The sequence below is a fragment of the Phodopus roborovskii genome, unplaced genomic scaffold (genome assembly GCF_943737965.1).
Source record: "Phodopus roborovskii unplaced genomic scaffold, PHOROB, whole genome shotgun sequence".
In the NCBI taxonomy this organism is placed as follows: domain Eukaryota; kingdom Metazoa; phylum Chordata; class Mammalia; order Rodentia; family Cricetidae; genus Phodopus; species Phodopus roborovskii.
The window spans coordinates 951990-970086 of record NW_026126411.1 but is presented as its reverse complement, the minus strand read 5'-3'; the positions used below and the strand labels follow the sequence as shown (position 1 = coordinate 970086).

Below are 18097 nucleotides of genomic sequence, written 5' to 3'. Positions count from 1 at the left end.
TGGGAATCACTTGGACTACTCTGAGGATTTCTCATGCCTGGTTCAAAGGGTTTTCTTAGTCTTTGGCTTTTGGGGCAAGCATTGTCAGCCTTGGTGGCATAACTTCCTTTAAGATATACACACTCTCTCACACACACACATGCACACACACATACACACGTATGTATGTATGTGTGTATGCATGTGTGTGTACATGCATGCACTCATATATGTATTATGTATAATAGCATGATTCCTTTATCAAGCAACCTTGGTGTCTTTTGTCCTTCTTCCCTCCTTCTCCTTCTGTATTGACCTCCTTCGAATCACTGGCCTCATTTTTCCACTCCCTGCTTCATCTTCCATGTATCCTGCTATTTCTTTAATATTGATTGAAACTATTTCCATGGATCAACAATGGTCAGATGTTAGTAGTTGATTTGATGTGTTTTACCCCATGCACCAGTGATAGGCAATCAAAATGGTGTCACTTTCTTTTTCAGAAGTAGCATTGCTTTCTCTCAGTGCCAAGCTATTGGCTCAAGTCCTCTCTGCTGTGTTGCCTACACCTACTGCCCATAAACCAGGCTCTGTTTATTTAATGCAGACAGCAACCAGATAAGGTATCTGTCTTCCCTCTTCTTAATAGATCACTGGATCACTGGATCACTATGCTCCTTGATGTTAGTGCCATACTATAATACTACGGGGGGGGGGGTTCAAGAACACAGTATCAAAAAGTAGCAACGTGTATGTGATGGAGATAAAGGTGCCATGTGGAGTTCATTGGTAATTCAGACCAGTGGGCTATTCTTTTACAAAAGGGGAGCTGGTAGCATCCCCAGTCCTCTTGGGAACAGATGGGGTTCCTGAGTAATCACCTCATCTCTGCAGAAAGCTGGGTGACATCCAACCTTCCCTAAATGAACAAGCTATCTTCCCTGAGCACAGGTGTTTTGGAATAAAATTCAGGTACTGACCAGAAATGACTCTCGGGTCTCCTCCAGCTGGACTTTTCTGTCTGAGACTCTTCGAAATGCAAACTAGAAAAAGAACCCATTTTCCCCCTTTATAAGTCAGGGGTCATGACTTTAAAGATGAGTAATCAGAGCAGATGTTCCTGACAGTTTTTCAGTTCTGTCTGTACTGGGACTGATCCATGCATCTTCCATTCACACATATTAATCATCAGGCAGTGCTTGGTTTAGAAAGACAAATGGAAAAAAAAAAACAAAAACAAAAACACTAAAATGTGTCTTTAGCAGACACCACTTGAGTACAGAGATGCTGGTGTTTGAATATTTTACAAGACAACTTCCCCTGGTGTTACACGAGAAATGAAATGAATCAAACTATGCAGGACTAATGTAAATTATTTTAAATTTATGTTTAAAATATTTAGTGGTGTCGTGGAGGACAGTGTGTGAAGTATGGTGAAGAAGGCCCCAAGCCTATCCACGGCCATTGGTCAGAATGGTCCCCCTGGTCCCCCTGCTCCCGGACCTGTGGGGGAGGAGTATCTCACAGAGACCGTCTCTGTACCAATCCCAGGTATGTACATGGCCTAATTCCTTCTGACTGAGCCTTCCCACAGCATCCAAGCTTGTTAACAGCAACACTGTAACTTACAAAGTACTATAGAGAACACTAAGAAGGGAATTCCACTCCATTCCCTAAGCAATTCTCTCTCTCTTTCATGTGGTTTATGATGCTTACCACTTCCTGACTCCCAGCAAAATATAATTGAGCCAGCAGAGCCAGGTCAGAACTGGGTTTTAACTACATGACCTGAAACTAAGATGCTATCTAACTGGCTACTTTGTTTAAAGAAAAAAGAAATAAAATATGATTGAAAAATTCCAATAAGGACCATTCTTTCATGAAAAAAATATTGCTTTTCCATTAAATATATTCAATTTTCAGCAAAGCAGACTAATTGTAGGGACTAGAGGAGGAGAGGTAGTCTCCTAGCCAGGGAAATAAAGGGATGTATGGCTTGTTTCAGAAATAAGTCATGTTATTCTGTCACTTTTATCTGTAAGTCACCAATTGCCCCACTGTCCTCTTGAGTGTACCCACCCAAGCACATGAAGATTCTCCAGAAACCAGCAGAAGATTCTCTTGGGTTGTTCAGTGATTCTCTGACTTGGTCCACAGGCCCAGTGCCCTGGCCTTGTCACAAGGGATCTGGCAGTAGGAAGAAGATGATGTTGACTCTCTGCCTTAGTATCTCACTCTGCTTGGGGCACCCTGGAAGGCCACTCTCATTTTGAGTAGCAAACATAACCTCCATAGGGTATGAAGAACAGCTCATTTTTCTGCCTTCCCCAGAGGATGCTGGAGGACAAGGAACAAGTACACAGAAGCCTGAATCTTGCACTCCACCTTGTCCTTCATCATCAGGACCACAACACTCAGGATGGACCCAGGATGCTTTGCTTCATGGCTCACTCTAAACAGTTGATATTAGCAGCTACGTCACCCCAGTACACTTAATATCCAGGAAGAGCTAATCTCTGGCTACAATATGCATTTCAGACCATCTCATGGAGGGAAGTTTTGCCAGGGCTCCACACGTACTCTGAAGCTTTGCAACAGTCAGAAATGCCCTCTGGACAGTGTAGACTTCCGTGCTGCCCAGTGTGCTGAGTACAACAGCAAGCATTTCCGAGGGTGGCTCTACAAGTGGAAGCCTTACACCCAAGTGGAAGGTAAGTTTCCAGCCCCACTCTGTGGGTATCCCATGCTTTGTTACCTGTTCTTAATATATGATGTGTCTATCACTGCCACATTCAGATGGGCAGATACTGTAGACCTGGGAGGCCATTGGACATACTTCTTTTGGGGGACTGGTTTGATCTGGCCTACCCCACTGCTGTTGCATCTTACCTATACTTGACCCACAGCCAAAAGTCCACAGGCAAATTGTGTCAAATGAATAGTTAACAATGACTGTAGTTGATGCTGGTGTTACCATAAAAATGTCACCCACCACACTACAATAGTAAAAGCTGAAAGAAAATTCTAGTATGCTTTATAGAAAATGAATACTTTTTCAAGTATACTAGAGCAATGAAATCTTATTCTGTAACTCCACAATAAGAAATGTATCCATGGAGTGAATTAGATTTACACTTACTAGTGAGAGAGAAGCGAGCCTTGCGTTTGGATACAGTAGCTAAAACTATAAAAATGTTGGTCATTCAAGAGTCATGGTTCAAATATATTTAAAGAACATCTAATTATCTCATTACTTGAAACTGAGAATTCTGTCCAGGCAAGTGGCAGATGTTCTGGGGAAGTACAAAAGCAGACATGTTCTGTATGGCTATACATCCATCATTTCAGTACATGCGCTCATGGTAGTGAGTTTTGAAGTTACTAAGCCCTCTGTAGGGAGTCACAAGCAGGCTCACACACTTACTTCGGATCCAAAACTAAAGCCCATGAGAAGCACAGCACTGGGACAGAAGAAAACGGTCTGTGGGATATGAGGAAAACAGGACTGACCTGTGACATCAGGGTGGAATGTGTGCACTATGCTTGACTTTGCTAGTCTGTGGCAAAGCACATGCAAATTTCATTTTTCAAACCCTTAGGTAATCCCCCCCCCCAAAAAAAAAACCAGCACAAGAATCTATGAGTGAATCTTAGACTTGAGGAAATTACCAAGACAGTAAGGCTTCCCAGAGTCCTTTATCCTGATTTTATCCAGACCCCCCCCCAAAAAAATAGAAAGAAGGTCCCTACAAAAACTTCAATTAGCCATATGAACTGCAAAACATTGAAGCCTGAGGGAGTTCAGATCCCTGGGGCTCTACCAGTGTTCCTACAACACACATTGCACCCTGGAGTTTTCATTAACACTTCTTCTATCAGTTTAAAGACATGGTTTAATACTTATTGCATCTGATTTGTAAGGATTTTGCATAGTGTTGCAAACCACTACAGATGAGTTTGCATTCCTGTAACAAAGTCTTTATACAGTAGATCATGAATGTTGCAGTCCAGTCAACCATTGCTTATTGAATGCCTACTATGTGCCAGCAACTGTGTAAAGGAACTGTTAGGCAAGGGATACTAAAGAAAAAAAAAACTACAACAGTGAAGTAGTAATAAATAATAATACATTCGAAGGATTTTTCTAAAAATAAACATTAAAATTTCCTTGCAAGGCCCAGAACGGTGGCACATACCTTTAATCCTGCACTTGGGACATAGAGGCAGATAAATCTATGTGAGTCCAAGGCTAGACTGGTCTACTAACACATTCCAAAACAGCCAGGCAGGGCTATGTGGTAAGGTTCTGTCTTTTTTTAAAAAAATGTCTTTATAATGTGTTATTGTGTGGGACTTATTTTATGGGGGGATACAACCAAAGAAAAATCTATCTAAACCTCAGAGCAAAACAACCGAGCTTAAGTATCTTTCTATTTGTGTTTGTGTGTGTATTTCTTTTTAAGATCAGGACTTATGCAAACTCTACTGTATCGCAGAAGGATTTGATTTCTTCTTTTCTTTGTCAAATAAAGTGAAAGATGGGACTCCATGCTCGGAGGATAGCCGTAATGTTTGTATAGATGGGATATGTGAGGTAATAATGATTGCTTATTCATTCAACAAATGTCTCCAGACAGTCTGCTTTGTGCCAGGCTTCCTGTAAGGGCTAGAAAGACCAGACATATGAGAGGAGTCCATTCCCTCCAAGTCCCAGCCCAGGGAGAGAAAAGCCAGAAGAGCTCATGTTGATGGCACTGCTTTGTGATTGAGGTGTGTACAGAGCATGAGCAGAGGGGAGAGATGACTCTCAGGTGTGGGTCTGGAGCATTTGTGGGGTCCTAGGAGGAGGGAGCATCTACACCTGAGCTCTGTCTGGAAGGGCGCACTGGGACAAAGGTGTACTGAGAACAGTGCATGGTGGTTTTAGAAAGCCAGCCAGGATTTGGGGTTCTGTGTGAATAAGGGCATGGACAAGAACTCACCAAGTGTGACCACTGCCGTGTAGATTAGGAATTGGACTTGGGGACAGCAGATCTACAAGGGGTATACAGTTCCTGGGCAGTGTTATGAGCAGTCAGTGGGGGGGGGTCATTTTTCAGCTATCGTAATGATCTCTATATGATGGTCTACCAAGACCTCACCGGCAGGAAAAAACTAACCCAAAAATCTATGATAAATTTGGGAAACCTGAATTCACTGGGTGGCATAATGTCCCCTGTACTCACTGCTGGTGAGCTTTCTTTGTCCCACTTCATGTAGAGATTTGCAATAGAAATATCAATGTGTAATTTTTAGAGCATGGCCTCAAGCCATGTGGGGACCCATACACACTTGATAGAGTTGACCTTTCTAAATTCACACGCAACAGCATTACAAAATATGTCTGGCCATGAAGATTTCCAGCATGGTACTAAGACCATGATTGCTTTGTTTGTGAATGGATTTTGTTCTTAGACATGCCTTAATAGGGAATATGAAAGCAGCAAGCATCACAGACAGTGACAAGCTCCTTAAATCAAACAATCATGAGCAGATCTAGCTTCCACAAGTCATTGATGGGAGAATTTCTGTGTCAACCACTTCCAATCATAAGCTCACTTCAGCAGAGCCTTGTGTGAACACACTGATAGTCATCTCACCAAGTACCAGCATGGCTCTGATAAGATAGTCACTACAACACAGTCTGGAGATTTAACTTAGGGCTTAAGTGCTACAATTGGGGATGAAAACTACAGAAGACAGATAGCATATCACAAAAAAAAAAAAAAAAAAAAAAAAAAAGATGCCAGGAGACCAGGACCAGCCATGCTGTGCACATACTGGGTATCCAACAACTATCTGTTAACTATTCCCTGTTGGAAATTTGTTCAGCTGGAGTGGGAGGAAGATTTCGTCATAAGGTTGGTGATGTTGTTGCATCTATTATCCTTTTTTTCCATGAATGATTTGCGACCTGTTGGGGCCTCCAGAAAGTTGGCTGTGACAATGTCCTTGGATCAGATGCTGCTGAGGACTCTTGTGGGGTCTGCAAGGGGAATAACTCAGACTGCATGGTGCACAGGGGACTCTACAGTAAGCACCACCGTACCAACCGTGAGTACCATGTACATCTGAGCCAGGGGAGCACAGTCAGAGCTTTAGTTGGGAATTGCTAAGGGAGAGTAAACTGTGAGAGATTCGAGGACTGAGGGTCTACTGTGGCTTCCCCTTTACATCTGGAGCAGTGGTTTGAGGGCGAGGTATTAATGAATTCACATGACCCCAGATGAATGATAAATGGGTGTTTTATTAAAACTTATACAGTTAATAGTAAAGAACCACTCCAGCATTCCTGCTCCAGAAGATGCAGTCTCTGCCCCTCAGAAGCTCTCCCTGACCAGAGAGAAAGAGACAGAAAGAGAGAGAGAGAGAGAGAGAGAGAGAGAGAGCACTCCAAGTCATGTTGTCCTCACCTGAAGCAATATAAAAAGGGGTGTGGCCACTACTATAGTGGTTCTCAACCTCTGGGGTGTAACCTCTTTGGGAGCCAAATGACCTTTTCCCAGGAGTCACCTCAGAGTGTCAGAAAGACAGATATTTATATTACAATTCATAACAGTAGCAAAATTATAGTTACAAAGTAGCAATAAAAATAATTTTATGGTTGGGGGTCACCACAACACAAGGAACTGTATTAAAGGGTCACAGTGTTAAGAAGGTTTTGTCTGGAAGCAGATCCTTGGTAAAGCTGCAGATTACAAGACCTTCCCTCCAACTGATGAAAAAGGACACCCAGATCTAGCAGGAGATCCACTAGCTCTAAGCACAGGCTGCCACATTCAACTGTGGGGAAGCTAAGTTAAACTAAATGCTGCATTCCTCTACCCAGAGTACTACCACGTGGTAACCATCCCTTCTGGAGCTCGGAGCATTCACATCTATGAAACAAACATATCTACCTCCTACATCTCTGTGCGCAATTCTCTCAAGAGATATTACCTGAACGGACACTGGAGTGTGGACTGGCCAGGACGATACAAGTTTTCAGGTACCGCCTTCAACTACAGACGGTCCCACAAGGAGCCTGAGAGTTTAACCTCCACTGGACCAACCAACGAAACACTGATTGTGGAGGTAGAGACCAACTTTTGGTTTGGGGGCTGGATGTGGTGGCCTGGAGCTTCTGTCAGTTTATTGTTGTGGTCCAAATTGGATGCAGATGAATTGTAGCTATCAGAAACAGTAGCAATACATCCAGCGGACTCATGGGGGCAGTAGACCTATTGCTATTGTCTTCCCTTGCTTGGTGTGTGTGTGTGTATACGTACTTACCTGTGTTACCATCTCTGGGTCTTTATCAGAATATTTTGTGGGTGATAGCTAATTTACTCTAATAGTTTAATTAGCACACAAACTTACAGGTTGTGTAATAATATTTCTGTATATGTGTATCCTTGTACCATCTCTGGGTCTTTATCAGAATATTTTGTGGGTGATAGCTAATTTACTCTAATAGTTTAATTAGCACACAAACTTACAGGTTGTGTAATAATATTTCTGTATATGTGTATCCTTGTACCTACTCCCTCATTAACCTCTCTTGTCCCTCTTCCCCTCATGCTATTCTCCATCCACATAGTCCCCCTTCTGATGTAAGTCATGGTTGGATAGATAAAGATGACTGATAAGTAGAAATACATGGTAGATAGATAAATAGATGATGGATAGATGACTAATATAAAGATAATAAGTCATAGGTACATAGATGATAGAGGAAAGATAGATAGCAACATAGACAAATTATAGATTATAGGTAGAGGTATATTATAATGATAGATGGACACACTGATGATGGATGGATGGATGTTAGGCAGAAATTATATATGGTATTATTTTGTCTTCCTATTCCTGTGTCTTGCTTGCCCTCCTTCCCATCTTATTATGTTCATTCTGCCACTACATCATCCTTCTACTTTCATGTCATATATGTATATATGTGTGTATATATTGTGCATCACAGATAGGAGATAAAACATCAATGTTGCCAACCTGAGATGAACTTATTTGCCTGGATTGTGATCTCCAGTTCTATCCACTTTCCTCTAAATAGCATAATTTCCTTTTTCTTGATGTCTGAATAAAGTCCAGTTGAATATTTGTACCACTTGCCTGTGGATGAACAGCTAGACTAATTCCATATGTTGGCCATTGTGGACAGTGCTACAGTAACCATGCATGCACATGCATCATCTCTGTGGTGTGCTGACTTAGATTCTTTCTTGTATACAAGAGGTACTATAGCATGTGCTGTTCTAGTGTTTGTTGTGTCAGGAAACTTCATACTGCCTCCTGTAGTGGCTTCATCACTTTTCCTCCCAACAACAATCTACTGGGCCTCTATAGGGTTTATTAACCATCATTTGTCTTTCTGAGGCCAGCCATTGTCTGACTGTAGTGATAAACTTAGAGAAATTTTAATTTGCATTTCCTTGATGGTCAAGGATGTTGGACACTTTTTAGCATTTGTTGGCCACTTGTATATCTTGTTTTTGGTAGCTATCTATTCAGTTCATTTGCTCATATATTGACTGAATGGTCTGAGTTAGGTAATTCTAGTATACTAGATATTAATTACTTATCTAGTGTATATGGGCAATTATTTTCTATCACTTTGCCGCCTAATGCTGAGGGTGGTTCTTCTACTGTGCTGTTCTTTTATTAATTGATTTTTGATATGATGTGTTCTGATTACAGTTTTCCCTCCAACTCCTCCCAGGTCCTCCCACTTTTCCACCCATGCAATTCCATACCCATGCTATCTCTCTCATTAGAAAAAGGAAGACATATAATAATAATAGTAGTGATAATAATAAATAATAATAATAGTAATTTGTTTGTTTTGCCCTTCCTTTCTGGATTGTATTTATTTTATGTGCTATGCTTATTTTAAAATATATATATACTGTGCTGTTCCATTCATCAGTTTTTGGTATTTCTTGAGCTGTGGAGGCTTTTTAGAATTTTTTACCTACAACTATATCGTGAACATAGTCTCCACACTTTCCTGTAGCAATTTCTGAGATCCTGATCCCGTAGTCAAAGTCATTGACCAATTTTATGGTGTTTTTTTAAAGTAGTGTAAGTTTTAGAAAATTTGTTGAAAGTGAGAATCCTCTATCTGAGAGAGCTATTTCATTCTGTATTTTATCTCATTGGTCTCTTTGACCAGTACCAAGTTGTTTTTGTTGCTATGGCGCTGTGTTATAAGCTTATATTGGGAATTATGATGTCTCCAGTGCCACTTTTTTTGTGTGTTGGCCATCTGGGATGTTTTATGATCCCTGGTGAGTTTAGGAATTATTTCCCATATCTCTGTGGAGAATGTCATTGGAATTCTGACAGGGATTTACTGCATCTGTAAATTTCTCTTGATGGTGTAGCCTTTCTCACAGTATTAATTCTGCTGAACCATCAGGTCTTTACACATTCTAGTTTATTTTTTGATTTCTTTATGAAGTGTTTTGAAGTTTTCCACATTAATTTCTGTCAGACATACAGTTAACTTTATTCCTAGGAATAAAGTTATGAATGGATTTGCTTTTCTAACTTTTTTCTTGGCATGCTCACTATTTGGAGAAAACCGACTTCTTTGTAAATATGTTTTTAATAATTTCCATTGCCTCTATGTCTATTTATGTTTGTTTCATTAATTTGAATTTGTCAGTCTCTGATGCCCATGCATATATGATTCTTTAATCATCCTGATGGATTATTTTCTTTATTAATGTGTAGTGACCTTCTTTACCTCTTCTAATTTTGGCTTAGTGTCAGTTTGTCAGAGAGTGTAGCTGTCCCTGCTTTTTTCTGCTTCACTTCTATGTCTTCACTCTCAGTATGAACAGGTCTTTGCTAGTTCCTCGCAAACAATCCATCCTTACTGTGTAGGTAAACCAGTTGCTCCACATCTTTTAACTGGAGAGCTAAAGGTTTCCTGCTGAGAGGGCTTTGTTGAGTCCTGTAATTTTGTTGGTTCTTTTCCTAGTAGATCCAATTTGTTTCTCCTTTACCCATATTAGCATTTTGGTGGTTTGCTGTGTGGGACATTATAGTGTTTTCCTATAGTCCTATAGTTCCTTTTTACAATCTCTTCCCCACATAAAATGTATTCTTTCCTATGTGCTTATAATGGATACTGCCTTTCTTCATTCTTCATTGTGTGTGTGTAAAGCTCCTCTAACTATCCACTGCAATGGCTGCCTATGGCCATGTCTTGTTTCATTTGTACTTGCCTTAAATGTCTTTAGTTCTCCATAAGTTTTATTTTATTTATTTATTCATTCATGTGTATTCATACTTGTTTTAGAAGATGATTAAAAAATGATTTTGCTGCATGTATCTGATGGACATTTTAGAAAATGGACAGTTTTTTATCATATGGTTAGTTTAACGCAAACTAGTTATCAGATAGCCATTGATTTAACTGTAATTCACTTAGAGTTTTCTTTTTCTTCTTTTATAGCTTTTGTTCCAGGGAAGGAACCCTGGTGTGGCCTGGGAATTCTCATTGCCAAGGTCAAGGGATAAGAAGACCCCAATTGCCCAGCCCAGCTACACATGGGCCATCGTACGCTCAGAGTGTTCTGTCTCCTGTGGAGGGGGTAGGTCACTTCTCATGCTGCCGCAGAGGTGGGGTATGGCTACTGAGTGAAATCAGGCCATAAGTGATGAGAAACAGAATCATACATAGAAATATAGTGACAGTGAGATTTTTAATTCAATCTTATACCTGAAATTAACTAGAAAGTAATTTGTCACCAACTTATAGACTCAAATCCACTACGAAATGTTATGGATGTTATAAAAAGTACAGAAAAACATGGTAGTTAATAGACTTACTTCTTTAGTATCACAGCAATTAATAGTGTCAGGTCCAAGAAACTCTTTTTGTGAGCTTATTGGGATTTTGTCTGTAGTTTAATGTATCATCTGTCTTCAGAGAAAGCTCCCTGAGCTTCTGAAAGTAGGCTTGCTGACTCTTAGCTTGAATGTTCTGAAGACACGTTTTGTCATTAAAAATCACAGCCCAGTGCTCAGGTTACCTGAGACACCCACCTCTGTGTGGATGCAGAGTTACAGTCTGTTCCTGTTTCATTTCCATCATTATGATAAAAGACAATGGCAATAGGTGACTTATAGGAACAGAAGTTTATCTTAACTTACAGTTCCAGATTCTAGTCCATCACTGTTGGCAGGAGTGTGGCGTAACCATCACATCACACCCTGAGTGGAGATCTGAGAGCTTATATATGCTCAGGTCAGTCTCTGCATTCTTACACGATTCAGGATCCCCTGCCTGAATTGATGCTTACCTTCAATGGACTGAGTTTTCACATTATCAATTAACTTAATTCAGACAGGGTTTCACAGGGCAACTCAACATATACACATAGGTCCTTACTGAGACCCTCTCCAGGTCAGTCAAGTTGACAACAAGCTAACTATCTAATATCATACAATCTCTCTCCCTCTGCCTCTCTCTCTCTCTCTCTCTCATCCTCTCTCTCTCTCTTTCTCTTTCTCTCTCTCTCTCTTTCTGATAACATGAATGAATAAAAGACCGAGAGACGATACTGCAGTTCAAATTTCAAGCTGAATATCAGAAAAGCAAAGCCACTAGCTTTTTACCTTTACCTCAGGCTGAAGAGATTTATCCTGTCTCTATGAGCTCTCACCAAGCCTTAGACTGTAGCCTCTCTTCTCCATGGCTAGAGAACAAATGACTCTTATGGGGACCTTGCTTTTGTCTCATATACTTCCCTAATGTGTGGACTAAAGGTGTGAGCTATAATTGTCTTTCAGACTGATTCACTCTTATGTAGATCTGGCTGGCCTTGGACTCACAGAGATCCATCCATCTCTTTATCCTGAGTCCTGTGATTAAAGGTGTGTACTATCACCTCCTAGATTCAGGCTGCTGGGATTAAAGGTATGTGTCCGGCTTCTACAGTGTGTGCCTGACTTTGCTTTCTGAATCCTCAGTCAAGCTTTAATAAATCACAAGGAATGTATCACTACACATTCTCTCTCTGCACCTCCCAGAAACTCATTGCAGTCAAGTTACAAGTCCCATATTGCCCTCTGTGTACACTCACTATTACTTCACATACAGTATCTTGTAGAAACCACCAAGTGGGGCTCAGAGTAGGAATGTTGCAGCCAGTTCAGATTCAGAGGTCACTTTTGAAAAACATTTGAGACTTCCTTCTTGTCTGTAAAGCTGAGGGTTCTGGGAGATGATAAATGCCATGAGTCAGCCGTCCTCGGCACTTTGGAGATTTTGGTATTGCCATCTCTTTCCACACAAGTCACCCACATTCCCTGCATCTGTGTTCCCCCCTGGACAGTTGCTCTTCTCCCGGTCCTCATGGTTTCTCTCTGACAGCTTCATCTTTGAGAATCTCCAGTCAAACCACCAAGGTACCTGCCCAAGTCTTTCTCAGCTTGTCTTTCTTGACCCCATGACCCTCTACCGTTCACCATCCATTCTTCTCAACTCCTTACTGTAGATGGGCTGAGTGACTGGGCTTCTTTCTCTGCACCCTCCCTGGGAGACATGGCTTGTCCTCACCTCTTCAACATCTCTCTACACACACGGGATCATGGGACCTCTTCCTATATGTCTCTGCTTCCATCTTGTCCCTTTGACAGTCCCTTATGGACTTTTTACCTGGAGTGAACATCACAATAACAGCCACAGCATCTCAGCAGTCAGCATCAGTGTCCTGGACCCCAAAATCTCTCAAATCCAGGCTTGGTGGTTTCTAATGGTCCTGTGAAAGAAAGTCTTAGGAGTTGCTGAGTTGCTTTCATTTCTGGAAACCATCTTGTCCATTTGCACATGGAAAGCTCTGACAGCCTATGACCAAAAGAGTTGGGGTTGAGAGGGACATGGTAAGATGTCAAGCTGAGCCCTTCCAAGATTGACAGATAGATATGAGGTTGCAAAGGCATGTGCTGAGAAGTCAGGCAGAGTCCTATGCAGGGGAACTGCTGAGTGGAGAACAGAGGGCCCTGGTTGGAAAGCTGTTCATTGGTCTTCACATGTTTATGTCCATTTTATAGACTCTAATATTTCCTTTTTCTTTATTTTTTCTGTTGAAAACACTTGTCAATTTTCAATGTATATCTCTAGTAAGAGCCTGTTTTTATATCATTACCATATATGTAACATAAAATCCACTCTTTTAACCATTTTTGAGAGTAGGGTTTCATGGAAGTAAGTGCATTTATTTTGCTGCACAGCCATTACCACTTTGCATCACCAGGCCATCTTTATCCTCCTAGATCTCTGTGTTCATTAAAGACCAAGCACCCATTCTTGCACTTTCTTGCCCTGGCAGTAACCATTCTGATTTCTGTCTCTCTATTTGGCCATTCCTTATATCTTATATATGTCTGTTGGAAGAATGTAGCACACTCACATAGTAGATTTATGAAGGCTGAGTATCAAACCTAACTTCAATGATGATCTCTTGCTACAACCCCTAAGTTGTAACTGTGAGAAGCTTGATATATCTAGTGATATTTAGCTATGGGTTCTTGGCTGATAAACTACTCATCATCTTGTTTTGTTCTTCTGGATTTATTCATCAGGAATTGGTTCCCCTTGTCATTTCGTGAACAGAAACATGAAACTAACATATTAACATTAGTATTTATTAAAAATCAACTCAGTAGCTTAAATACATTAACGATAATAATTAAAAAATGATGAAGTCATGAATTTGAGAAGGACAGGGGGAGCATGAGAGTAGAAAGAAAGGGGATGGGAATGATATAAATGTAGTATCCATGTATACAATTTTTAAACATTAAAATTTAAAAATTAAATTAAAGCATTGGGAAAATTAACTACTTTGACTTTATTTGATCAAATGAATGACAGCATTGGCTGTCTATACTAAGTTTATTTATTATTTTGTTTGTCCATTCATTGCAGTCCTGGTGATTGAACCTTGGCTTCATGCTCACAAGAAAGCACTTTACCACTTAGGTGTTCCCTCAGTGAAAAGCACACTGAGTTTAAAAATGTTAATATGCAGGGAGAAGTTATGCACCTTCTGGAATGTTGGGTATTACCATGAAGGCATGCAAACACAGCTGAGGTTTTTCAAAAGATTTCTAAAATGGATTTGTTAGTTCTTTTGCATCTTCATCTCTGGGCATGGTTGCAAGTCTTTTTATCAAGTGCCCCCTTTCTACAGGCAAGATGAACTCAAAGGAGGGGTGCTACAGAGACCTGAGGGTTCAAGTGAATGCATCCTTCTGCAACCCCAAGACACGACCTGCCACAGGGCTGGTGCCCTGCAAGGTGTCAGCTTGTCCTCCCAGGTAAGAAGGCTCGGGGTTCAGGGATCATTGGAGCTCTTGAGTCTGGAGACTGAGAGTTGGTCAATGCCATTTGCTGGTTCCATGCAACAAAGAGGCAAATGAAACAAGAGCTGCCTTAATGTAGGACCAGGAAAAAGACTTTGGGGTGATGAGTAGCCTGTAAGTTCTTTCACCTGTGAGAGGGAGTTCTCACCTTAGCATCCTGATGATTTTATAAACATCAATGGTGGCAGCATTGGATTCTCCTGAAGTCTCCTGCATTGGTCACTACAGTTTGCTGCTCACTTAATGGTGACAGGAACTGGAAGAGCCACTCCCAAAGTCTGCCTAACTCTTAAGTGATTGGGATTTATTGTCACACTCTTGTGCATGGGTGAACCAGACTGTCGCCATCTTATTTCTGCCCTAGTGATTGCCAACCCTCTGTTCTCTGAGATATGGGGTTGGAGAGTTTCCTGAGAAACAGGAGCAACTGGCCATGTAAGACCTGATCCTGGGTCTTCACTGTCTTTGTCATAAGTGGGGACAGGTCACATGGGAGGTGAAAACTCACTTGACATGATGGAACTCTAACTTCAGTGAGAGCCTTCACAGTGCCAAGGGAACTCAGACAGTTAATAAAGACAATTTTGCTGGGTGGTGGTGGCACATGCCTTTAATCCCAGCATTCAGGAGGCAGCAGTGTGCAGATCTCTGTAAGTTCAAGGCCATCCTGGTCTACAGAGCAAGTTCCAGGATCACCAGGGCTACAAGGGAAACCCTGTCTTGAAAAAAAAAAAAACAACAACAACAAAAGAAGACAATCCAAAAATAAGTTTATGTGGAGATCCACAGAGAATGGCCAACGGATCCTCAGTCTGAGGGAACAAAATGCTCTGCTAAAGCATGTGACTATTCATATGGCATCAATAGTTAAGCACAGGAGAAAGGGCTCATTGCTGGCTCTCCACTCTTTAGAATCAGTGAGAACCAGGCTCTCTGTCTTTGTCCCTTTAGGAGGGTCCTTTAGGTGTCATGTTTCCCATAGTGTAAGTGTTCTCTGCCCCTGGAAATGTGTGCTAATGAATTAATGTAAAGCCTTTCCTTCCTTAAGTCACTCTTGGTCATGAGGTTTTATCACAGCTTCAGAAAGTCACTTATAACTTTGTGCCTGGCTATTAGGCAGTGAGCCCAAGAGTACCTTTCTGGCAACAAAAGGTGTCCTGGTGACCTCTTTACTTCCCTGTATGGTACTCTGACACTTTCCCAATCCTTAGTGTTCAGTGGCTTGTTCTGTGGAATAAACCATCCATGGTTCCTCTTACTGCTCTTTTATTTTATCTATCTATCTAGGTATCTATCTATCTATCTATCGATCGATCGATTTATTTTACCCCTCTCTGTATTGCTTTGTAGACCAGGCTAGCCTCGAACTCACAGAGCTCTGGCTGTCTCTGCCTCCTGAGTACTGGGATTAAAGGCATGCACCACTAACGCCTGGCTTCTCTTACTGCTCTTGATAGCTCTAAATGTAGGGTGTGAGAAACCTGATTCTTCCTGTTCAGCTTGAAGGACAGTCCCTAGGGATATAGGTTGGGACTTTGTAAATGTCTTCATTTGTAAGTTAAATGATAAAGGAGACAGGCTCTGGTGGTCAGAGAAATGTCCCCTGGGGCAGCATGCAGATCCTGTTCGTGTAGAACTTAGGATAGTGGGGAACTCAGTCAAATGGGCTTCCCCACAGTCAGCTGAGAATGGGGAGTAGCATTCCAGAGTGGGGCAGACTGGGAGTCTGTCAGTCTCCTTACTGAGAGTCTGTCTAGACATATTTATACAGCCAGTTTAAGCACCAGCTGTGTTTAGTAAAAGGTACCAGCCAAGCTTCACCAGCTGGAAGGAGGCAGCTAACACTGCCTGGGTCTCCTCTAATTCACTGTTGCTGCTCTTGCTCATGGCCTTGCTATAGTCAGACAGCTAAAATCCTTGACCCACATCCCCTAGCCACCATCTTACAGACAACACAGGACCATGTTATCACTTGCTTTCCAGCAGCAACTATAAACCATGTGATTTACTTCCTTCGTGTTCACCAGCTTATCTAAATGGAGAAGCTCAAGTGTCACTCACCATGTCTGTTTTCACATTATCATTGTGTGTGTGTTGCTAGCTGAAAGCTTTGATCAGAATCAGGACCTTGGGGAGGCAAACACAAGACAGTGGCAGTCGCCAGGCACACTTGGTGCTGTTGCTTTATTCTCTGGTCTGAAATTATTTAAAGCTGTGTCTCTGCCCTTCCAAGTTTATTGAAGTTTCCAGATGGAGGTTTTCTCCCTTTCAAGCATTCTTACGTTGCAACTGGAAGAGTTAAACTTATATCACTGGGAAGAGTTTGTTCAATAGCTGGAGAATGGGAGGTTTGGGATCCTGTGCTCTGTTTTTCGGAAAGGCCATTTACATGACCATCAAACACAACTCCTAGGGTATTGGTTCAAATCCTTTGTGCCCTCGTTTCTGTTTGTCTTTTATATCAAAACCTCACACTACAGTTGGCCATCTCTCAATATTTCCTCATAAACTTACATTCTTAACTGACTCTGAAACTATACCATGCTGGTAGGGTTGCAGTTTCACTACGGCAAATTGTTCTGTGATTAACTAGGGGGCATCCTTATCTCTGAGACTGCATTCTGTCTTGCAATCTGCTTTATGTGGGATGAACGTTGTGGATCCAGCTTTGTGTCATCTGTGTTTGTTCATGTTGTTGCACCCCATTTCTCTTTATTTTTAAATGGCTGTGTGTATTCCTTCAGTGGGCTTTGATTTCATCAAATGAAGAAGGTCTTTTTATGTATGAATTTAATATGCTTGTATGAACTGTGGATACTGACTAGGTCACTTCAGATCTACTATTTATTACATCTACTGAGTGTTTCTTTTGTGTCTCACACCACCTGTCACATCTTGACAGTCATATTTAGAATATATGTATAGGGTTGGGTTTTTTTCTTTTTAAAAACTTTTTGGAAAATTTCATACATGTATATAATGAAATATGGTCACCCACATCCCCATGTCACCCTTCTGGCTCCCCCCACACCCTCCTTAATGACTTGTTTTACAGTTTATATTATATTTTCAAAACATTGTATTGGTTTGTTAAGACATTTCATGAACCAACTGTAAATACAGAGTTTTTCAAGCATCTCCCCTTACAATGTGAGGCTCTACAAGAAAAGGGTAGCTCATGACTTTCTCTATATGGTCATGCCATTTTGACAAGTCTTCATAAGACGACTGAACCTTAGCTTTTCTCATCCTTTGTCCTCCTTCTGTCAGTGAGATGTGAAGATTGAAGTGCTTCTTGAGGGGGATGCTTCTAAAGAATGATGCAGACACTATAACATCAATATTTAACTAGTGTCCTGGTCAGTGCTTTATTGCTGTCAAGAGACACCACGGCCACAGCAACTCTTATAAAAGAAAGCCTTTAATTGAGGCTTGCTTAGTTTCAGAGATTTAGTCCATAATCACCATAGCAGGGAGCATGGCACTGGGGAAGCTGAGAGTTCTATGTCTGGATCCACACACAGCAGGTAAAGAGAGTCACTGGGCCTGGCTTGGGCTTTTGAAACCTCAAAACCCACCCCAGTGACACACTTCCTCCAGTAAGGCCATACCTACTCCAACATGGCCACTCCTCCTAATCCTTCTCAAGTGATACCACTCCCTAATGACAAATATATGAGTCTGTAGGAGTCATTCAAACCAC

The 18097-nt window shown here is 41.3% G+C and overlaps 1 protein-coding gene across 1 annotated transcript in view; it reads left to right on the top strand.

The window, feature by feature from the left end:
- The window catches only part of Adamts16 (ADAM metallopeptidase with thrombospondin type 1 motif 16), a 100270-nt gene that overhangs the window by 61592 nt on the left and 20581 nt on the right, over positions 1 to 18097 (top strand). Inside the window, exons 12-18 of the mRNA XM_051182715.1 lie at positions 1382 to 1530; positions 2518 to 2690; positions 4443 to 4573; positions 5949 to 6072; positions 6848 to 7092; positions 10478 to 10616; positions 14223 to 14349. Of these exons, the coding sequence (XP_051038672.1) occupies positions 1382 to 1530; positions 2518 to 2690; positions 4443 to 4573; positions 5949 to 6072; positions 6848 to 7092; positions 10478 to 10616; positions 14223 to 14349 (1088 nt within the window). The remainder of the gene's footprint in view (positions 1 to 1381; positions 1531 to 2517; positions 2691 to 4442; positions 4574 to 5948; positions 6073 to 6847; positions 7093 to 10477; positions 10617 to 14222; positions 14350 to 18097) is intronic.